The 24715-nt window shown below is 42.6% G+C and overlaps 1 protein-coding gene across 2 annotated transcripts; it reads left to right on the top strand.

Annotated features, from left to right (window-relative positions):
• Positions 1-6834: 6834 nt before the first annotated feature.
• Positions 6835-24268, top strand: e2f7 (E2F transcription factor 7). 2 transcript variants are annotated; one of them, XM_023836805.2, is made up of 13 exons: positions 6835-7392; positions 8024-8116; positions 8408-8692; positions 9066-9228; positions 9468-9701; positions 10472-10630; positions 12075-12209; positions 12544-12717; positions 13004-13073; positions 17710-18112; positions 19195-19381; positions 20054-20370; positions 21232-24268. In XM_023836805.2, exons 1-13 carry the CDS (start codon positions 7372-7374, stop codon positions 21379-21381), a joined length of 2391 nt encoding a protein of 796 aa, XP_023692573.2. In that variant the 5' UTR covers positions 6835-7371; the 3' UTR covers positions 21382-24268. The 2 variants fall into 2 exon arrangements, with proteins under 2 accessions (XP_023692573.2, XP_023692574.2); XM_023836806.2 differs by having other exon boundaries at positions 19210-19381.
• The last annotated feature ends 447 nt before the right edge of the window (positions 24269-24715 follow it).

The following is a 24715-nucleotide window of genomic DNA, read 5'->3' on the forward strand; positions in this document are numbered from 1 at the left end:
TGACAGCTTTTTCTGTACTGAGGAAATTGCTGTTTTCAAGCAAAATAACAGTTCTGTTTGTCCAAGCCAGTGTCTTTCCTTTATTCTTAAAAACAAAGCAAGGGGCAGCCAGACTGTTTTCCATGTACGCCTGTTGAAGTCTGATCAGTGTTTACTTATATTTTATTCTGTATTGTTCGATGCAATCAAGAACATTATACAACAAAGGGGGGAAAAAACCAGCACATCTCGAGGAAGCAATTTTAGAGAATTTGAACAATAATCTGTTAATATGTTCATATTCATTATGCAATATTTATTTACTTCCATATAGCAATTTCATATCCACTGCTTTGTCATTTTTTAATTAATGCTTCTCCATACTTTTAGGGAAAGCAGGGGTTAGACACTGTACTGCTTTTTACCGTGAGTAACCTGTAGTTGTTCAACACAAGCTAGCTATTTACTAGATCCTAGATGTGTTTAATTAAAATCCTTAATGTTTTTAAAGCTCCGTGCTCACACTTGTCATTTTCAGGACAGAGAAGTCGTGAAGTCATCTTACCGTCTGGATTTTGCATGGTGTTGGTTTGAACCTTCAAAGCATTTATTTGTAGAGAATTCAGTATTGGGAATGACACAGAGCTCACTGTCTCCTCATCCACCCAAACCCCCATTTCAAAACAGTAATTAGTTCTATGGAGTCAATAGTTCTTCCTACACTGGTCAACTGATCTGAACAAGCCACTGCAGAGATGCTAACAAACAACTTAATATAAAAATGTTTCAATACTGTAATGTTCTGGTTAAATACTCTATATGCTAACCTAATAACATCAAGTGATTAGTCAACTGTTAGTCATGTTAGAAGGAGCAAAAGTTAAAAAAACATTTAATTTGCCTTTTGCTTGGCAAAACTTTTAGATATCATGAACAAAAAAGCTTCCACTACTCACAATGTGGAACTTTTTATTTTTCATATTGCAGCACACAGCATATTGCAAAAAAGTATGGTAGCTTATTAACACAATGTGGGGGGGGGGGGTCATATTATTATTAGCAACAGAGGCTTTTTAAAACCAGTGACACCAGTTTAATTCAGGACAGCAAAACACCCTCATTGGATGTTAATAGATATTGATCCTTGTCCGGTGAGGAGAGGACAGAGAACATTACTGTTAATCAGAAAGGCCTCGAGCTGCCACAGTAGCTGACCGATTCTAGGGACAGGCATGATGACAAGAGGATAAATGGCATGAAAGAGAGAGGGGGATGCAGGCCCACGGTCACCTGACTGGGGGCACACAGCAGGGCGGGGAGCGGCGGGGTAAAGACATCCAGACCGCGCCTGTCTTCCACACACCCCACGGCCCATGAGCAGGTGTCCCATTTACGCCGCCTCATTTTCCTAAACAAAAAGGGCTGGCTGGGCTGACGCGGCGCCTCGGCAATTTCCCGAGTTGTTAGGACGGGTCTCGCTCCTCACAATCCCTGACGGCTACCCAGATCCTCAGACGGGTGCCTCTCTTTTTGGCCGACCCCGGTCTTCTATTACCGTTAGGAGAGAGATGACGCGCAGTATGTATGTATTATACTAGCAATGGGGCCCCAATCTTCAGATTTCTGACTATTTAGCGAACACGCTTCTGAAAAGAGGAGTGCACTACCGAGCAGAGTCGGAGGCGAACTGTCTCTGGGGCTAATGTGGTAATTACCCTTCTACAGACAAATACTGCTGAAGTGAATGACACACCAGATGTGAGTAACCTTTGTGAACGAGCGGGCAGACAGGAAGGGAGAGCAAGCCTGCCAATAGCGTCGAGTTTCAGCATGCCACAGGTCACCTGCCCAATAGCGTTGAGTTTCAGCATGCCACAGGTCACCTGCCCAATCTCTGTGCTTGGCATGGTGGACGACAAGGCTGTGCGTTGCAGAGACTCATAGGCTCATAGGGTCCACGCCCATCCTCGACCTGCCCCCCCCCCTGCCCCCATCCCCACACCCCACAAACAAGTCAATTCCTGAACACACATCGTAAATAAAATTCCCTCCCATCAGCGCTGACATGGTGAGCTTTAGGTCAAGGAGAATGACAACAACAGGGTTTGGCTTCTCACACGAGAAGAACCACCGGTTGCAAATCAAGCTACTGGTGTGAGACAGCGGAAAGCCAGCAGATTTCCCAACGGCACCAGCAGCTCACAGTCTGGTTTGCAGTGTTTCTCAGCCCAAAGTCGCATGTGCTCGCCGACCCTGAGCGAACATCACAATGATGGAGCCCTTCCCAGCATCCTTAGCTGTTACAGTTTACAGCACCCTAGATATGAAAAGGCATTGCTTTAAAATTGTTCATGACAGGCTTTGAAAAACACTCTCAAATATTTAGACCCCGCTGACTGTATTGTTTGTCGTGTATTATGTACAAGAAGTATTGTGTAAATTCCCAGTGAGCCATTCTATCAGTGACCTTAGCAAGACAGAATAATAGAGCAAAGGATCTGCTTAAAGCAGGGGTTCCAGCACTAAAGGTTTGGAAGCAGTGCATACAAGTCTTTACTGTTCTTATGTACTCAAAGACTCTACCTAATTATTCAACAAATGAACCTGTAGCTTTAAAGACTTGCACACCAGGGCCTGCCGATTGATTGGGCCTCCCTCCCCCCAGGTAATGGAGTATTCCTGCTTTGTATATTTATACAAAGTTATGTAGGGTTGTGGGCATGTGACCGCAGGCTTGGAAAACACCTGCCAAAGGGAGGAATAGAAGGAATAAAAGAACATTAAACACTGCACATGTAAGATACGATCGCACTGCATTCTGTGAGACACTGACGAGAAACGGCTGGCACTGCATGTCACGTCATGTGCAGGTGAGTGTGCGCACGTAGCCGACAGACGAGTGCACAGTGTAAGCCAGTGTTCCCAAAATCTGGTCTGGAGGACCAGAATCGACCGCAGGTTTCAGACTTTCCTGTTCAAACACACATGCTAAACCTGCTAAGTGCCGCTTGAAATGTCTTTGAGCAGGGAAATCTGCAAGCTGTGACTCTGCCGCTTCAAGACCAAAAATGGGGAACCTTAGCGTAAGCAATGAAAGTAAGCAGAGGTATTGTCTTGTAGGCTGTCATGTGACATAACACCAGGATTTAATAGTTTATTGCAGTTACTTCTGAAATCACTTGGAAAGTCATTTGGTGTAAGGCCAGAATTAAACAGGCACCATTCTCTGTACTGCATCCTACTGTATAAGATCATAATGAACAAAAAATGTATCTGATGTATTTCTAAAAGGAAGTTAAGTGAAAGCTGAGTCACAGCAGCTCAGTGGGCAGCACAGACTCTGTCATCGCCCTGCATGTATCAGCATTTTATGCGTTGTCCTCCTGGTGTGCCAGTTTCCTCCTACAGTCCAAAGACACCAAGCCTATGGCATCTCAGTGCTTGTATGCGGACCCTGGGTTATGGTCTGGCATCCCATTGGGGGTGGGGGGGGGGGGTCCATGCTAGACGGTAATTTTAATGCATGCTACAGAAATTAATGCGATCTACCTGCAGATACAGCAGAACCGTACATTACCAGGCATTGTTACAAGAGGCCAAGCTGCTCTTCAGGTCTGCAAAGAGGTACAGAGCCACCCAACCCCTGCATCTCCTGGGGTCAGCTGCGACCCCAGAGAATGCAAGCGGGAAAGCCAAAGAGGCCGGGTTTAGTGCCAGCAGCAGTGGCAGGTAAGTCCCAAGAGATGATAGAGGACACAGTATGGGCTTTCTAACACGATACTTATCCATCATTTTATCACTTGCCCTCCCACACCATTAAAACCCAAAGGATTAATCTGCCTTGGTCATCAATCTGGTAAGCTCTCAGAGCTAACAGGAACATGAAACGGCTGTTGTAGGACTGGATGTCATGGATATATCCTATTAACATATACTAGCAAATCAATTCCCTTTCTACACTTAATGGATATTAATGAAGTCTGCTGGTACACACCCACGCCCCCGTTCATCTACTCGAAAGTGATTTTCTACCTTAAAAGCCAATTACTACTTCTCATCGATTTTGCCTTTAACATAAATGTGCGGGTGGCTAGATAGCTATGTGCAGGAGACTTGGCACTTCTTCCGGCCTGGTTATAGTGAAGCAGTAGGTAGTGCTTTTGGTTACGGCCCGGGCAGAAGCCGGGCCTGCCTCCTACATATTGTCATTAGCGGCTAGCCGCTGCGGCTCATGGAGCCCAGACAAATGCCTGTCTGCATCACCATCTGTGTCACCATAGCAACGTGGGCGACTACAATGCCACCGAAAGACTGGAAACGGTCTGTTCGGCTAAAATAAACAGAGAGATCCTCCCGTCACCCGCCTTGCCAGGCACAGATGCCAAAGATTTCCACAAACAGGCCAAGCACCAGGCTCCCTCACTGTCACAGCTAGTAATCAAGGCTGGGCATTCATCACCTGAACGCGTGATTGGTTAGTGCCATAGGCATTCAGCAACAAGTATTAGACTAAAACTAAAAGACTTGACATCAGTTTTGCTCGTTTGGAGTTCCTACTTCCTCAAAAGAGAAGAAAATGCGGAAATGCCAGAGTCTGACGTATCACCAGCGCAATGCTTGTTTCTTACCAAAAATTACACAGTTTGCTTTTGCACCATTGTTAAAGCTAATTTGCATCCATGAGATATTTTAGGACATAAATATGAAATATGTAAGTATATAAGGACTGTTTATCTGAAATATAACATATTTCAGAGAAACAGCCCTTACGTGGTAAGATAGATGGTCACCATACTGAACTTATTTATTTAATTCAACTGGAAAAGTTGGTATTTCTTGTAAGGCTAAATCTCAAAGATAGTTGCATGCTTGAATAGACTGTATTTACCATGCTGTGATTCTATACCATTTGATACAATTTATTTGATACATATTACTTCCAGCACAACACATGCCGCGTTATTTTCTCATTAAATAATGAGATGATTCTGAAAATCTTACAATAATTACAAGTAAACGGAACAAGTGGATTCACAGCCTTCTGCGTTTGCTATCCAATATTCCCCATTTTTAGACATGGCTTCCTAGACAGAGTGCACTGCAACAAAGCTTTAAAGTTAAAAAGCCTTTTTTAAAAATTGCCTTAAATATGCCTCTCCACTAAAAAAAAATAAAATGCAAGAAAGTTTTAAAAGTGGCAGTGAGCTTATCAGCTTCTCGGAAAATTCGGGTTTTACAGTTTTTCTCAGTCGCTTTGGTGCATTTCTCGAATCATCCTTAATATTTGCAAAACAGTAAGTGACATTTCTTGGAACAGTTCGTACAAACAGCACCACACGATGGATCACCTGCAAAAGCCTGCAACTTTCTCAAAATTGTTAGTTTATCTCTCAAAAGCAAATATTTATGTCAATGAACTTGTCAGTGATACCAGAATGACGAGTCCTTGTGTCGTCATTCACAAACACGATGGTCAAAATGTTTAGCCACGTTTTCAACAGAACAGTGTACTCTGTAAGTATATTCCGATGTAAAATATGGCTTAGGTTTTGATGACTATGACTGAAAATGCACAAAGTTGTACTTCTCCTGTATGACATATATCAATTTCAACAATACAAAATTACATATACTGTACATATACTGCACCACACAAACACACACAAATGTATACATATGTGCACACTGTAAATATGCATACATATGTGTGTGCTACAGTATATGCCCAGTATGTAACTGTATAAAGCATATTTACTGTACACTATAAAATACAAGTGGAATACTGCAACATGACCCACTTCAGTACGTATACAATATTACAGTACATTGTTGGATTACATACCTGTTGTCTTTTTGAAATGTTTGAATGATTGAGGACACGGTTGTTCGCCCAACAATCGGCTGCACCAGCCTCAGCCATTGTAAGGCCATAACTGAGGACATGGTCCATAATTGTGCGCCTTATTTCATCAGGAAGGTGCCTCTGTTCTTGGCCTCTTCTACCTCTTCCTCTGTTTTGCCTCCCTACCCTTCCACCAAGGAGCCTTACTCCTCTTCTTCTTACCGGCTGCTGACCCTGTTAATTTCCTTGTTGTTCTTCCATTGCCAAATTGTAACATTGTGTTGTGCTCAGTCAATATAGGCTGCCAACTGAAGGTTCATGAGATGCACCCCTGAGCTACTTTAGCGAACCGGTTTATCACTGGTAGATCACCCATCTATTGGTTAAAGTCAAGATCCAACTGAGAGCAATTCATCAATTCAAAGCATTTACAATATGATAAAAAATGAGGTTTTGTATTTATGAGATTGTAGAAATAGTTATGAGAATTTCATTTCTGATCTGAGTCATGTGCCAAAGCGACTGAGAAAAACTATAATATCGAAAGAGATGCCGTCAATGGAAGTTTGAAGGGCTGCCAACTCCTCTGCATCTGGCGTGACACTCATGTTTTCAGATTCTCACGCTCGCGTAAGAACTCTTACGGCAAATATATATCATTCCATTATAACTTTAAATTTAGCTACATCAAAAACGCTGGAGTAATTTACAAACCCTGCAGTCTATTTACACGGTAATAAAACTGTTACATATATGGAAATGCATGTGAATGTGTATGCAGACTTTCCTCGAATTTAAAGTCTCACTCCAGCCAGCTGACCAAAGTTGGCAACCCTGCTTTTTAAAATTCTCTGTTTATAAATAACACGGAAAAATGTAAATGACTTACTTTCCCTAAGTTCTCCCTATAATAGTATTTAGCGCGACGAAACGACAACCCCGGGCCAATCACGTGGCGCTTTGCCGCTGATTATGCAATAGCCTCCAGAAGCGATCTACACCCCGGGAATGGAGACGAGGCATTTTTCCGCGCAATTTGGCAAAGCCAAAAAAACCGGAGACTGTTCAAAAGAAACCCCGCTAATACCCAAAACCATTAAAGTCCCACAAATTACCATTATTAACCAGGCCTGCGGAGTTATTTCATACTTTGATATTGACAAGACTAAGTTTTGAGAAGCCCGTGCAACCCGGCACGCGCCGGATAGTGGACGAAGGGGCGTAGCCCTGAGAGCCGGATAGCGCGCGCCAGCGGCCGCAGTGAGTCGGATGCGGCGCGAGCGCACATCGGCGGGCCGCCCCTTTGATTGGCTGGGCGAAGCCGCACTTCTGCAGAGCGCCAGAAACGCGGAGTTTAGCGGGCGTCTTGCCTGGCTGTGCCGTGCGCGGCGGGTACGTGTGGGACAGGACCGGGGCAAAGGCCGGGCGAGCGCGAATCTGCGGCGGTCTCTCGAGTTCACTGCGGAAAATATGCACATCTGAAGAAGGAGATCTGTAATAGTATATATGCAGACATCTGATTAGATACGTGCACTGTAGATAGCTGATTTATGGCTGGAAAATCAGTTAAGGTAAGTGGCTACTGAAAAATGAAAAAATGAAACAGTTGCAGAGCAGAAGGGGGGCTTTGCACTGCTTTCCCATTTTATGTAAAATAAGTAATGCTGTTTAAATTATTATAACTCGGCGAAAAGGCTTGAAACTGTGCCTAATATGAACAGTTAAACTGCATTGTTGACTACTGTAAATTTTTAAAGTCGTAGAATTACTAATGTAACTTAGCAAAACATTTAACTAGGTGGAAACCCATTCTAGACGAGGTCTAAAAGTAACTAATATTTATGAATTTTTGAAAATGATTCAACGCCGATTCAGTCGAAATTACTTAGCGGTTTTTAACACGATCAAAGTTGCAGGAACAGATTTTTTTTTCAACTTTCGGTATGTCACGTCTAGAAGTTAATATCTTTGCGCCAGAACCAACCAAACCAAACCGAGTAAGTTATTAATAACTTATGAAAGTGCTCTTAATAGAACGGAAAATGTTGACTAGGCGGCAATTTGGTGGCATGCCTTTGTAACTTATATTAAAAATGTTTGTAGATGTACAGAGAAAGTAAGCTGATTGGTGTACGTGGTAAGTACGACATTTATAAAGTTGCAGCGTTTCAGTTATGTACTTTTTATCTTATTCATTTGCAGATGGAACGTGAGTGTGTAGCTTTGAAAGATCTAACATGTCCCGGTCAGAGCAAATCCGCAACGGATGGAGATGAGGTCAAAAATGGTCATAAGGCAAGTGTTTCCTGTCAAAAACACGCGTCCCTTTAATAATAATAATAATGATGATGATGATGATGATGATGAGAAGAAATAGGTTGTAGTTGTTGATGGTCGTTTTTGTTACGTATTTCCAGTACATTGTTAAAGTTTTTCCAAAGAGATTTAAAATTTTGGCACATTTCATTTTTACATTGGCTAATATCAACTTAAAATGTTAGATTTAGGTAATTATTGTGTATGTATATTTAAATGGTTGTGCACTTTTACTGGTTTCAAATGATATTTAACTTACACCCTTGGCAGGAAAATGTTTTCCACCCCCCAGTGGAACGCAGGAAGGTCCCGCTGAAGAGCGATGGCGTGGCTAGTGTGCCGATAGGGAGGAGGGCGCTGTCCTCTGAGCAGCTCCACGCCACTCCCACCAAACAGGTGGACCAGGTGGTTGCTGAGCCATGTTCACCCACCGCCAATCTGAAGGTGCTGATCCAGGCCGCCAGTCCGGACATGCGCGACCGCGAGATGAGAAAGGTCTTGTTCCGACCCATTGAGAACAAGAATGAGGGGGTGGCGCCGGACGACCCCAGCCAGGTAGGGTCATGTGATTACCCCCACACACACCCACATACCCCCACAAACAAGAGATAATCTGAAGCATAGCAGTACATTTCCGTTTTCCATAGCAAGCCTGTCTCTGAGTTCACACACTGACCACAAATATTTGTTCGTTTGATTTCAGTCAGTGGTTTAGTGCAGTGTGCTTGAGCGAATTGTGTGCCCAGCGATGGGTTGGCGCCCAATCATTGTGTTTTCCATGCCTTGTGCTTGTAGCTTCCAGGGTAAACTCCGGACCCCCGTGACCCTGAGTAGGACAAGCGGGTATATGGATGGATGGATGGATGGATGATTGCATACCTCCCCTCACTGATTAGTCCACGTGTCTGTTTTTGCGTGTTTGGTTTAGTTCGAGGTGCCTGGTGAGAGTGCTGATGACGTCGAGAAAAGGCCCTGCAGGAAACGAAAAAGCTTAGGCCTCCTGTGTCAGAAGTTCCTGGCCCTGTACCCTGATTACCCAGCATCCTCTGAGGCAACAAGCATCCCACTCGACGAAGTAGCCGTGAGCCTCGGTAAGACCCAGGAAAATGAAGGACCCCATTTTTAATTCTCTTTAAAATTCTCCTTTCCTTTTTTTTAGGCTTTCTATAATTCAGAGGAAAGGTGCTTTTGTTCACTCGTTGTGACAGTCGGCAGTGGTGTGTTTTTGCCGGAATATAACTGTGTGCCTCCTTGTATTTTTGCTTTGTTTATGATTTTGCTCCTCTGCGCCCCCGAGTCTGATCGCCCTCCCCCTGCTCCCATACATCAGGGGCCGAGCGCCGGAGGCTCTATGATATCGTGAACGTACTGGAGTCTCTGAAGCTGGTTAGCCGTGTAGCAAAGAACCAGTACCTCTGGCATGGGCGGCAGAGGCTGCGGGAGACCCTGAGCGAGCTGCGCGGCTCGGGATGGAGGCAGTGCTGCCCCCTGCAGGAGGAGGACTGCCAGCGCATGCAGACGGGGGAGGCAGCTGTGCAGGAAGGCTATGCGGAGGCTGGCTTTGGTAAGAGGAAGTGGCCGGCGTTTGGGCCTGGGGGATGGTGTGTGTGTGTGCTTACGTGTGGTCCAGGTATTCATTACAATACATTGTGGGGACATTCCACAATGTGATAAAAAAAAACCTGTTATTTTGATGGTGTGTGTGTGTGTTTCTGTGTATCCAATGTACTTCTGATCCTACTTATGTCTGCCTGAACATGCTTGAATGAAATCACCCTACACAGCCGCAATGTTTCTTTACAAAATTAAACTGTGTTGGAGTACTTCTGGGTGATATGAGGGCATTATGACTTATATGACTGATATGACTCAGAATTGCACATCTCCTGTAAAAAAAAAAAATAATAATAAAAAATCCTTGTATCTTTACTTTTAGATGTTCATTTGTATGTGTGTTTTGTTTATGTCATGATACCACCCGCACCAAAAGAAATTCCTTGTACTTCTCTGTACTTGGCGAATAAAAAGATTCTGATTCTCATTATCAGTAATCAGCGATATCAGACAAGCAACCTGGTGTCAGTTTCTGGCTGCCTAACCAGCGATTATCGCCTTTGTCAGGGAAGGCTTATGCTACACACAACACAAGATTAATTTATTGACTGACTTTCAGTTCAGCATTTTATCCTACATTTCCATCACAGTTATGGTGCAGCATGGAGAGTCAGTTCTGCTCACGTGTCAGCTCTGGTTGAAGGTGTCCATGGGACTGGTCCAAAGGGCTCTGATGGCCTAATCTTGGCAGCTTTGGTAGCTCACACCGTTCCTCCATAGGGACGGCTGGTGGACGCAAGGACAAGTCCCTGCGCTTCCTGAGCCAGAAGTTTGTGACGCTCTTCCTGGTGTCGGAGATGCAGACTGTGACGCTGGACCTGGCAACCCGAGTCCTCATTGACGAGAGCCAAGACACCAACAGCCGCAGCAAGTATAAAAGTGAGGCTCTTCTTGTTTTCCTGAATGCGTCATCTGGAGATGGTTGTGTGGCCCAGCAGGTTAGCAAGCTGTGTTATCGGAAGGTTGGTGGTTTAAATCCCAGAGTCAGTGGTGTGATTGCACTGTTGGGCCCCTGAATAAGGCCCTTAACCCCTAACTGCTCCAGGGATTGTCTCACTCTGCCTTCTCAACAAAATGTGCATTACTTTGGATAAAAGCATTTGCTAAATAAATAAAATATAAATTTGATCTGGCACTTGTAACGGGCATCAGGTTTAAAGGATGCAGGTTACTATCCTAAGGGTCAGTGGTTCAGATCCCAAAAAGCATCCTGCTGATGTACCTTTGAACAAGGAATGGACCTGAATTGCATTGTATCCAACCAGCTTTATAAATGTGTGAAGGTGCCGGTGACTTTAATTGACCCGTGACTTTTATTTTGAGGTCAGCGTCTTGCTCTCGCAGTGCTGCTGAGCGATCTGACCAAAGCTGTAACGTAGCTGTAATCTCATCAGGAAGTGGCAGGAGGTCGTTGGCTGTGTAACTTTAATCAGATCACACCAAAGATTTGTCTGTTAGGGTCGTTGGCAAAAGTAGATAGCTGGACTGATACACAGGAAGCCACCCCCCCCCCCCTCATATGAAATCAAGTTCATTGCAGCACAGAAAAAAGAACCGGTAGAGTGTTTCCCCTAGGTTTACAGCTTTGGGGGGGGGGGGGGGGGGTAGATGGATTCATGATGTTCTTGTGTTTCTTTTTATGACAGCAGTAAAGATAAATAACATAAGGCTATTTAGTTTGTTTAATAAAAGGACCATGTATAGACCTGTTCGATAGGAAAGGTAACCTCGAATGACTTCTGTTGTGATCTGGCGCTATATAGAAAATAAAATAAAATCGAATTAATTTGACCTTCAAGGGGGGGCGGGGGGTGCTGTTGGGGGGGGGAATATAATATAATGGTAGGGGAAACACTGCGGTAACAATACTTGTCATCTGTAATGCACTACAGACACCTTTGTTATGTATTGTGATAGTCGGTATAAGCATTCAGGATGCTTCGTACTGCGTTATAAAGGTATCTATTGTGCATTATATATGAGATTCATAGAGCGTTTGTAATGAAAATAAAGATTGCTGTAATGTGTTATGCCTTTGTATAAATATTTATAGCCATGTTTATAATGCTTTATGAAGGCAGTATAATGTTTTATGAATGTGTTCATAGATTCTTTGTATTGAATGCTGGGTCCGAAAAATAAACTTAGGCTAAATTTTAAAACATCTCACTTCCCCACACTGGAAAAAAACCTCTTGTCTCTTGAGTATGACCTCAACACCTTTTCACGATGTCCATTCCCTCTAAGACATCAGTTCTGTTTTCTGACTCACTGTCTGTAAAGTGCAGATCTGACTTGTGATCTCCCTCGTCGACGTCTCCAGCGAAGGTGAGGCGTCTCTACGACATCGCCAACGTCCTGACGAGCCTGGGCCTCATCGAGAAAGTTCAGGTGAAGGAGGAGCGGGGAAAGAAGCCAGCGTTCAGATGGACGGGCCCAGTGGAGGTGACCTGTGGTGGTGAGTGGGGCCGCCTCCACGTCAATGAGAGAAGGCTAAAGTGCTCCAACCTGGATCTTCAGTTATGTTTCCAACAGTGAACCTCAACCCTCACATAGCACCAGGATTCTAAGGGCACAGAAAAGAGCAATTTCATTGGTTAATTGGACAGGGATAGTGCATAGACTGGATCTTGGTGCTTTTTAGGGATGCACACTTACCAAGGTCGTGGAGTCCACCTCCATATTCACCGTGTCACAGGACAACTGAATTTGCATCGTGCTAATCTTCAGTTCCTTGATAAGACCCCCCAAGTTTAGTGTAAAGCTTCCAGACTCTTCTTAATGTGTTTTAGGTGACTTGCCAGCTGCAGCCATCTACTCAGCTTGCCACGTCGACAGTCACCTTGGCGTATCAGGGGGAAGGAAGCATATCGTGGGATACCCCTCCTTCAATGAGAGACCCGCCCCCTTTGCCACCGAGCGACGGGCCAGCTCCGCCCCCTGCAGCCCTCCCTGTGGTCGGACCAGTAAGGGCATCTTGATTTCCCATAGACTTCTCCATGGGGCAGACTCAGTTTGGCCACAGTGTCTCCAAATGAGCTCACTATATGCCATATCTCAAAAAAAAAGAAAAAAACAAAAGTTAAAGCCCCACAGAAGGCTGGATTAATTTCTCTAATGGTCAGCTTTGGCTGCTGAATTCTCTACAGAATGTTTATAACTTATTTATAAGCATGGATGTCCGAGCAGTTAGTATTTCAGAAGCTGGGCCGTCTCATAATATAACTTTTTGTGCTTCTCTGATCTGACCAGGTCCAATTCCCCAGCCGGTGGATTATTCTAGAAAGGCCGCAAGCCGACAGCAGCTTGAGGACGGCCAGCGGTGAGTCCTGACGAGGACCCCAGCAGCTTTATTGCCATATTTTTATGGGAAACAATGAATTGTGTTGCCACCTCTACATGCGCATTTTGAAAAGCACTATCCAGCAAATTACAGCGAATGGGGTAATTCCCACCCATTGATCCAGCCATCCATCATCTAATATGCATATCCTGGTCCAGGTTGCGGGGTAATTAGAATATGTAAAAATGGACGATGCAGAAAAAATAACCTATTTTTCAGATACATGAATTCATGGGAATCTGCGGATTGTATTAAGAGAACATCTTCGAGATCTGTGTTGTTGGAGGTTGAGCTTAACCAGGCAGCTATTAGTGTGAAGGGGGTTAGTCCCCAGCCCCCAGTGAAAAAAAAGTTAAAAATAATCATCTGGTTCAGTTTAAAAGCCCATACAATAGAACAGACCAACAGGTCTGAGGTGTGACAAGCAAAAACAAGCCTCTTTCAGATCTCACACGCACCTGCATTTGACGCCCTTCTGTTTGCACGCCAGTCCATTCTGCGTGTCACGCATGTACACATGTGTGCACGCTTAGCACAATCCATATAGAACCTCAGGCAGAGCTCAGGAGAACCTGCAGTCTCTATAGGCATGAAACTAGGATCAGAGTCAAGACCACTCTTATCAGTCTAGCTAACAAGCAAACTGTAAAAACATGTACGTACAATTAAAGCTATCAACCACTGACCTTACATTTTGTTTAATTCATTTATAGTCACATTACTTTACTGCCAAAGTAATTGATCTCAACAAATTTGTAATTTATTGTAATTGTTTCAACCCCAAACAGAAATAAAATAAATAGTTCCAGTGGATGCCAGAGAAATACACAATATATTACGTTTCTTACAATTACATTTCTTCACAGTTGCGTGAATATGAAGCATTAAAAGGCTACCCCAAATCGCGATGGCTGAGCTACAGAGATGCTATATTCGAGCTGGCCTGACCTGTTTTGTTAATAGTCTGGGTGGACCTGTAGCGCTTTGGCTCCCGGCCTGCGCGGGGGTTTTCATACGCCGCATGCGAGCCTTCTGAAGGTGCCGTGCAAACACACGCGGCGTGGCTGGATTAGTCACGGCTTGCCGCTGTGCACTGCATTGTTTCCCATGTCGCCCGGTCCCCGAGCTTCCCTGACTACATTTTGCGGTGTCACTGTTGTGGACAGCTGTGGGATCAGCTGGTGTTTCCGCACGTGTTCGTTCCCAGCGGTATTGCGTGCGGCTTACTGGGAAAGGGGATCCCGCTACAAACCTACAGGCTGCAGAGCGAGACGTGTGCTGCTGGTCAAGCTTTGAAACCACTTTTTATGTCTTATTGTTGGAATATGAAAATGTAATGGAGGGATGAATATAAGGATCGGGGATTTTTGTGGAAGTTGGTAGCAGAAATACCAAGTTAAGTAGCTGCGTCTGAAATGGCATGAATAGCATAAAATAACTATACTATACAAACATAGGGCAAAGGAATATGCATAAAATATGTGTATATATGGAAGTTCACTGAGAAAAATATATCCAAAATTGTAAATAAATAATATTTTTTTTTGTTGTGTGAGGGACCGTGGTTAATCCTTGATCCTTATGGATCGTCCCCCGTGGTTTGCCCCCCGTGAACCATGGATTAAATGCAAAGTTTAATCACAATGAAATACAGATGCTCCCTGGGTTACGATGGTCCGTGTTACGATATTTCGACTTTACGATGGGTATTCCAATTCCATTCTGTTTTTCATTTTTAGTACATTATTCAATACAATTAAACAACTGAGATATTCAACACTTTATTATTAATAGGCTTTATGTTAATGATTTTGCCCAACTGTAGTCTAATGTGAATGCTCTAAACATGTTTAAGCTAGGCTAGGCTAGGCTAGGCTATGATGTTTGTTAGGTTAGGTGTACTGTATGAAAATGCATTTTCGCCTTACGATATTTTCGCCTTATCGGAACATAACCCCATCGTAACCCAGGGAGTATCTATACATGAAATACAGATTTACTGCTGTTGTTATTTTTTAAAGTAATAATTCCCTAAATCTTGATGCTACGAAAGTCCATAAAGGACATGCATTCAGGGCTTGAAATTCATTTCTGATAAGAGGGGAGACTTCTCCCCTTATGTGTAGCACATGGAGGGAATTTTAGATTTTCAATGGAAATGAAATAAAAACAACTGTACGGACTCAACAGCATTAGACAGAGTGTTTTTACTGGAATCCGCTTTCTCTTGACAAACGCTGCTTGCGTGTCTAATTACAGCTTTTGTTTTTCGGAGATAACTTTTGTTTTTTTTGTGATCTCAAGAAAATAACTCGTGCTCTTGCAAAAACAACTTTTGCTATTTGAGATTACAAGAAAAAAATAAGTTGTGATCTCAACATAAGAGAAGATGATGATGCTGGATGTTGTCTGTGGACTTCTGTACGATGCAGAGTTGCAGTGAAAGGGACAAAGCGGTTGTGTTATAAGTTCTATAAGTTCTGTGTTATAAGTTCTATAAGTTCTGTGTTATAAGTTCTATATGCTCTATATTCTAAGTCAAGCAATAATTGGAAATTTGTCTCTCTTTGTATTTCTTTATTTTTTTGCTGATCCAAAAAATGATCCATGACTCAAAAAGTGATGCAATCAAAACCGGCACTTTTCTGATCCATTGCACCCCTAAAATACGATTAACCAATGAAAAGATGCTTTATGAAGTAATTTATTAACTAGTTACGTTTGTGCTAGTTAACATTTGTATTCATGATGCTTGTTTGTAGCGCTGGGCAATATGGCAAAAAAAATTATCACAATATTTTTTCCTGTATTGACCGATATCGATAATTATCAATATTATAGTTTCACAATGCTGTTCCATGTAATAATGTAATAATCAAAATAATAATAAAAAATAACCCTATTTTGGAATGAATAATGCATACATGGAAATAAACAATATTAGTAAACAAATACTTATTTTCCAACAAATTTTACTGTTTATATACAAAATCCCCTTAAAATTATAAAAGGTTATTGATTTTCAAGTATTCAAAGAAACATAGCTCAAATGAACAATATAATATAATAATGCAACAATGTGCAAAACTGTGTAATATTGCAAATATGTTAAAGGGCAAACATAAAATAAAGCAGGACAGAACTTGGTCTCTTAAAGACTGTTTAAAATTCTGAGGTAGAAAAGTATCTAAACCAAACAAAAAACACTTATTCAAAAAAATGCCAAATCATGGTTAGATTCTTTTGTCTGGCGCTGCAAAACGTCACCACGCGTCACCATGTCACATGGTACAAAATCCTCGCGAGAGCAAGACGACTTGAGACAGACCGTGCAGCACAAACTGGAACCGCCTCCGTGACGACACAACTTTGCCCTTATTGGCTGAAGATTTTAGTCACACGCATGAAGTTTGTATCCCAGGAAGTTCCAATGCGTTATCTGCTATTTCTCCCGAATATCACGTAAAGCAGTGAGAACTGGTTTTCAGTTCATTTACCTGGTAAAATAAAGTTTAAATAAATTACATAAATGCTCTAACATAGTGGTTTATTTATTGTTACTGTAATGTTGCGCTGTTTTATTTGTTTAATCATCCAGTCTGTGAAGAAGGCATGTACTCTGTACATGACAATAAAAACTTTGAATCCTTGAAATATATATATTTGATCTTTTTCCTGGCAGCTATCTTTTTACACAGAGCCACTATACACAATAGTTTTATTCACTGCTAACAGTTTGTATCAGGAGTTGGTTATTGTAAAAGAAGTAATGTGCATGCAGGTGATATTTATATAGATTTATCTACACCCTTCTGGGTGACTAGGAGGAGTAGAACTTGTCCGACTTGGTCGCAGTCAGTTTATACTCCATCCCTGCAGCCGCCGGAAGATCGCGCTCCACGTCGAGTCAGCTGCAGACAGACCTAGCCCAAGTCGAACGCACCCATTGCTTCTACAGTATAAGGGAGGATGGGCAAAATTACAACGTCGTCGGTCATTGGCTGTTGTGCTGGCGTTCAGTAAACCTCTGCTTGATCAGCCATCGAGTTGTCTGTCTCAGCGCATTCTCTAAAACAGAGCAAACTTGGTTGATCGAGTTTTATAGTCTGTGTGTATCATCGTGATCGTCCTCATTTTTTATCGATAAAAAATCGAGATCGTTTTATTAACAAGCACTACTTGTTTGTATGGATTATTAAGGATTACTTTGTATTGCTAATTTTAACAATGTTGACAGCTAGCTAACTAACATCATTGCTAATTGCGAATATAAAGTGAAATTTGTTTCTATTTTGTTGGTACTGACATATTTGCCTCACTGACAACAATCCACATAAGTCAGGCATTACATTTTTCATTGACGGCTGTGTGAAAAGAGGGTTATGTTTGTGGTCCCAAGGGTTTCTCATTACAATGTTTTATTTGTTTGTTTACATTTCCACAGTCCTCAAATAATGGATTTTCGGACATGCATGTTTTTCATTGGGCACCAACAAAATATATGTATATTAAATTACAGTACATGTAATTCACTCATTGAGATATGTAATTCTCAGTATTTATGGTTATGATAGGGATTACCAAATGCATGATCTGCTTTGTCATTGGTCTTTAGAATCCAGAACTGTGATGAACCAAGGGTCGATACTGTGAAGGACAGACCAGAGTGCCACGCCCCCATTCCCAGTCCAATTGGAGTGCTTGAGGGTCCCTGCAGGCCACTCCCCCTGACCAGCTTTTACCCATCAATTGGCCAGGCCTGCCCCCAGGTCATGTCCACGTGCCCCACCCTCCAAAGCATCAAGAAGCACCCACTGTCTCACCTTCCTTACCTGCCCCAGGCTTCTGTTTTCCTACTCTATGGGGGTAAAGCAGCACACTGGAGGGAGAGTGAAGAGAGGCCTTCTCTGTGTGAGCCCAGCAAGAGATTCCTGGGAAAGAGGAGGACTGTAGAGGAGGAGGGGCCAGTAGCCAAGAGGGTCCAGCTGGCCAATCATGAGGAAGAGCCTTCTCCGAAGGTGAGGTTACGTCACATAAGCTAAGGCCCTCAATCAGGCAGTCATACCTGGTGTTACTAGGGTTTCGTCGGCCATTTAAAAAAAGCCAATTGTGAACTGTGAAGAGACATCAGAAATGAGGATTGGATGATGTTTTTTACAACTTCCTTTGACCTTTTAACACTGGCTAAATATGGCAATAGGCAGTTGATCCGTAGTAACGGCAGTTTATCAGCAGGTGACTTCTGTCTGAATATGGGGTAGCTAGTTACATTATCCTGACCAATATTTCTTATGTTGGTTTATATGCGGTAGACATTAATATGGCTTATATAGTGGATGTTAAGTAGCCCCCTGAAATTAATGCCTGCACATACATCTTGAGTACAGACAAAAGTGTGACATGGCTGTTAATATCTGCGTTAGCCCTCCTGTGATAGGTGATGTATTAGAAGGGTTAACCATTTAGCACTATGAAGTGAAGCAGCCTTATATTCAAAGGCATGGAAGTTGTTCATTTCTTGGTTTTCACTTATAAGGTCCTGCTGGTTTGCTTATTTTTGTATGAAATAAAACAAGGGAATTTCTTTTCTGCATTTAATTCAGTTCAAAAATGCTATTAATCAAGTAGAAAATAAACCAATTCATTTTCACTGATTACAGTACTTCTGTTTGTAATTAAAAACTATTATCATTTTGAAAATGTTCATTTAAACACAGCCCAGAGCATGGTCTGATTGTTTTGCTGCGCAGTTCATGTTGCACAGAGACGTTCTGATTACAGAATAAAGTGAGGTGCTCTCATCACACCCAACTCAAAACCGACTGTGCTGCCACCTATCGTGCGGATGGGGGATGACCACTGACCGTGCAATGTGTTGACTTTATTTAACGAAGCGTGAAGCTCATTCGGTTTTGGCCCTGAAATGTAGCCATCAGCAGCAGAACTTCCATAAGCACTTAAGTGGGGAGCAGAAACCTATTATTTTTCTCCTCTGCAGCTACTTGTTTCATTACCGTGTTGGTCTTGATTGGCCAAAGTCAAATTAGCTTCTTACCTTCGCTTTGATGGAAATAAACACAATTCATTGGTTAAATTCTAGGGTTTCTCTGAGCAGGTGGAAATGTGGAGCAACATGGACAGGTGCCATCCACGGGTGTCCCCCAGGCAAGGCTACCAGGTCCCTGAGGCGCACTCACTGCTGCCCCCTAAAGGCGACGAGGCCAACACACACAGTGTTCCTGCACCCTACCCATCCTCGCACTACCTGTATGTCCCCGTCTTGCCAGGTATGCTTCAGCTGTCACATGACTTGCACTGGCTTCTAGTGCAGGTCAATTAAAATCGACAACGAGCTACCGTGACTGATCATAACCAAGATGGGTAATGAAAAAGAACCATGAGTATCGTTAGCGGAGTTGGCCTGGGAAATGCCCCTCCTGCCGCATCACGCTGACTGCAATCCCTCAGCAATATGGTCCCATATTGTGAAACACAAATCCTAATTAATCCTGCGTGGCTGCAGCCAAGAGGCCACACCGTCACGGAGGCGTTGTCACATCGCCTGCTTCCTCTCCCCGTCTCTGCCGTAAAAGGCACTTTCAGGCAGTCGTGATGGAAACAAACAGATTTCAGGACTCGCTGCGCGCTTGTTAGCTGGGTACTGCCTGCGCAGTCGGGGGGAGCGATGCGCCTGGGGCGGGGAGGGGGGCGGGGCAGCACTCTGCATCCTGACAGCCCCCGTGCGGCACCATCCCAGGCTGGAGGCTCCACCCACAGCTCCGCCTCCTCATTCACTACACAGCTTCATCTTTATCATATTTATTTAGTAAATATTGTGCGTCGTTTTTTGCTAGGTTTGCTACACAGCTGCTAAATGTTGACCATAATTTAACAGTCGTTTAAACATTAAGTTCGGGTTTAATCTTATTCCGCTGATTATGTGCTCTCTTGTCTCCCAGGGACGCCGCACAGCCTGAGTTTCCTGCTCTCTTCTGGACACGTTCCCGTGGCGGATGGCGGAGTGACCGCACTGGCTCTGCCCTGCGTCCTGCTGCCCTCCTGCGCCTTGGCGTCCCACCCTCCCGCCGGCGGCTGCAGCTGTGACGCGCCGGCAGGGCTGGCCCCGTGTGGCTTTGTGGGGTCGCGACCCTTTGCAGTTTCGGGACCCCCCGCCTCCGTCTCCGGTCCGGAGCAGCCCCTAATGCAGGCCTCCGCCCCTCCGGGTTCACCAGCGGGGCTGCAGGCGGCAGCTCCCGCGCCCACGAAGGATGTCGAAGTACGCCGCCTGCGCCTAACCTGTATACAGTCTATAACTATAGTCTGTTTTTATTAAAGAATTAGGGCACAAGTCCAAAGGGATTCTTCCGACTGCGAGAGCTGTATTCTGGCATTTGTGATGGGCTTGGGGGAATTCTTTTTCTTACATGAAAATTTCCATTCAAAGGTGTGACAGCACTATATCCGTACATGCTGTAACAAACCAACGAGCAGACAGCAAAATGTTAAGAAGCCGATTTAGCTCTGGGACATTTAGCAGACTCTGCTAACCCTGATGGCTGATGCTTTATTCTGCTCCAAAAAAGCACTATAAAATGGTCTAAAATTATAAGCCTTTATAGATGGATATAAAGTTCCTGAGAAAAAAATATTAACCTGAATATAACGACACGCTTTCGTTCTTTGCCTCTGTTCCTAAGAAGTGTATCTATTTGTAGAAAAGTACCAATCTCCTTTTATAGATTTGTGACTGTGCTTCTGACTTTTCATAACGGACATTTTAAGTGCGGTTCTTTAAAAACAGGCGAATGACTCTCTAAGAGAATGCAAAACATAGGTTGGGATCCATTAACAGTACTTTCTTATGTTGTACATTTAATCTAGCTATGTTAAAGGTGTTTGCGTGTTTTAATTACTGTTTATAGGAGTGAGTTTTTTCTGGCTAAGTGTGTCTGAATTGTGCAGAAATTGCTATGTTAAAACCCACATTTTATTTGGATTCTGTTCCATGTGCATGTTCACTCTGGACTGAGGAACAGTGTTGCTATGGCAGCTGGTTATTTTTCTTTGGTAAAGAAAGGAGAGCTATTCCTCCTGCAGTTGCAGACCCTCATGTTCCCCGTCCTCTTCCTGACCATAGACACTGCCGACTCTGAAGGGGGCCAGCCCAGGCGACAGGCAGGCTTTCTTCCAGACGCCGGGGACCCTGAGAACTGGCAGCCCCCCAGCCGCCCGCAGGCTCGGCTCGGCTCAGAGGAGACTGGATATCGAGCACCGAGCAGCCAATTAGCCGAAGCCAAGCGTGCGCTGGGGGAGTAGCTTCCCTCTACGCGGATGCTGACGACGTGCCAGCGTGCTCCACTTGAGGTCGTCCTTTGCTTGTTCCGAATCAAAAGGCAGCTCCTCTCTACCTTGTGCCTCGACGGTACACTTTAGAGCGCTGGTAATGCACTTATATTTGGTGCAAATATTTCTAACCTTGAGGTACAAAATGAAGAGGAAAAACTTATCTGTAAAACGCAGCAAAGAATAATAGGTTTAACTTATAGGGTCATACCTTTTCCTCTATACGCAGACTATTATACCAATTTTAGCTTTAACGTACAATAATTATTATAGCTATTTGTGACACTGCTACTTTTTTTTACTGTTATGGGGGGACATAAGCTCTCCGTATGTCAGTGCCGAGAGCAGCGGACAGTCAGCAAAACGTGGCAGCTGAGCTGGCAGTCAAGCATACTGACTGCTGTTCCTTCTGCTATGGTAACATATGTATGGCAGCAGGGCTTTGGTGGGACCCTATTATTCATCCGATTATTATCTTACTATAATGGGCCTAAGCAAACAATCATTATATCTGCGTAAAACTAGAGGGTTTGAAGTATATAGAAGGTTAGGGAAATATATTTGCTTGATAATTAGTTGTAAAAAAATTGCATTGGGGGGATTTGGGAGCACTAGTGTAAATTAATTTAAATGTATTGTTTTAATTGAAATGGTTTTTGATGGTTTATATGTTCTTTATGCCTTAGTTTTCACGGTTCAGATTATGTGGGAATGGTGTCTGTGCATATAAAGGAGCATAGCTGGTTGTATTGACCTCTAGTGGTAGGAGGATCAAAAAGCTGCTTGTTAGTTAAATCATGGAATTAATGCAAATTCTTTATTTCCATCATTCCAACATTATTTATATGTCAGATAATCTGTGGATATTGGTAAATTTCGCAGGCTATCGGCCACTTAAATATGTCATAAGATTTAGTAATTGTAAAGGGTGATTTTTACCTTGTTGCCGCATTCTAAGAAATGCCACATTTTGGTCAAAACTAGAACATTCCTTAACTGAAGGTGTGCCCAAAGAAAAATGAGCCATTTCTACTGCACTATATGAAAATCAGCCGAAAGCATTGTGGACAGTAGACATCATAGAGGCTAAGGGTGTAAACTTTAATTCAAGGGCTGTTGCATCAGGCCCCAGCAACTCTGCGGTAATATGGTTGAGCATCTGAATATCGGAATTGTTTCCTTGGAAGAAATCTGAATAAAGGTGTCAGATCAATGAAGTATATTCAGCTAGCTGGATATACTTCATTGGATGGTTAAATCTGAGCATTATGTCACTGCAGTGAATGTCACATTAAAAAAATAAATTGGAAGTTATCGGTCACAAATACATTGGCTACAACTGTTAAGGTTGAAACATTTTGATAATAGAAGTTGTTATAGTATCAGAAACAAGTATATAATATATACTGTGTATGTAAGTATGGCATGACCATGTGCTGGATGAGTAGATATTGAAGATAGGATAGATGTATATAAATATACCATGATGCTTTGCATTAACTGCACCTTCATAATGCCTTTATAATGCATTTGTAGTATAACATCCAAACATACTTTAACAGCTTTAATATGCACAAATAAACATATGATAAGATTACTGTATGTTGTTTGTTATTATCAAATAATGTTTGCAATTAATGTATATTAAAGCTGTTAAGGTGTGTTAGGATGTTAAGGTACAATTACATGCTGCTTATGAATGTATTATGAAGGTGTGATTAATATTCTACAAAGGCATTATGAAGGTGCAGTTACTGTAAAGCATTACCAAATATACTGTATAAAGTACTTTTAAAATAGGTAAAAGATATCAGAAGAATAAGTGACAGTTTAATAAATATTTTAAATAAAAATTATGCAATACGAAACACAATTTTTTCCAAAGTGGATGTTTGGAAATTCAACTATGAAACACCTTTATAAAGAATTAACTGGTCTTGTGTTATCTAATTCAAAAGTTACTATACTGGTGGATGTTTTTCATGTCATTTCTTTAGCATCCTTTTGTCGTTCGGCATGTAACACTTCTGGAGGCTGTGGCAAGACACAGTCAAGTGTTTTCTCAAGACATAACCATGCCGACCCATTGCTGGGATACCAAAGGGCAGAATGACTGAATGATGGGGTGCAGAGAGGAGGTGTGGCCAACATTAAACCCAAGGACAAGGCTGTCATCTACCTAGTATTTGAGTTGCACTGTGAAATACCAGCTTATAAGTAAGAAGCAAGGATCATACTTGAATCACAACCAATGAAATATATCCAGTGGCTATATAGTAAAATGTAAAATCTCTGCTATACTTATATTACTCACTTAAAATTCCGTCATTGAAATTTATGTATCTGATCATCTTTAGCAACAAAGTGCCATTTATCAGCTTTTGTGGTTTGTATATCTTGCTGGTTTTTGTATGTAATTATGTTGTGAATTGTACTGAAGCATTTCATTATTTGGTAGTGTTTTAATACTGACTGGTTAATTTAATGTTGCATGCTCATTTTCCAGTGTAATTGGAGTAGTATTATTGATTTATACTCACTAGATATTTTTTCTTTTGCACAGATTCAGTCATTCTGTAGTGTCCTTCTATAAGCTGTACATGCCTTAGCGATGTTTTTGTTGTATGTTTGTGTGTTGACGTGCCTATTACTCTAACTGTGTGTGTGTTTGGGTGGAGGGAGGTAAGGACTGTGCACTTAAAACGAAATCTTGACCTTTCTTTTAATTGTCGGTTGTAACTTTCTGGCTTGGCGGCAAATGCAGTTTTATGTATTAAGATAAAGTTTGGTCATTTGTATACAATTTTAAATTTTGTGAAAATTTAAAATTATCCTGTTTACAAAATTTTTTTTTGTATTTATCCAGATTATACGCAAAAGAGCTTTTATAAACAGGATATACAGTTGGAAAATAACATATTCAATACTTCGAGCAACGTACTCGACAGCCCAGCTGGGAAAAGTCATTATTCTGCCCAGTAGATGGCAGTAGATGTTTCAGAAATAATTCCATGCCCCGTATGTGACCTATCATAATTGAATTTCAGCAAGGTCACTGCCATGATCTGCAGGAGATGATTCATGAATGCATTACATAATACTCCACTGAAATCTGTCTAACTTCTTATTGCCTCTTGGGTAAACCCACTAGTGAAATACTGCCTACCTATTTGTCGGCACCCGTGAACGCTTTACCACAAGGCTGACACGGTCTCTTCTGTGATGTGACTTTACATCACGCCAGAGACATCTTAAGCTTTTTAATCCATCCCAATTTG

Source organism: Paramormyrops kingsleyae, chromosome 1 (assembly GCF_048594095.1).
Source record: "Paramormyrops kingsleyae isolate MSU_618 chromosome 1, PKINGS_0.4, whole genome shotgun sequence".
NCBI classification, from domain to species: domain Eukaryota; kingdom Metazoa; phylum Chordata; class Actinopteri; order Osteoglossiformes; family Mormyridae; genus Paramormyrops; species Paramormyrops kingsleyae.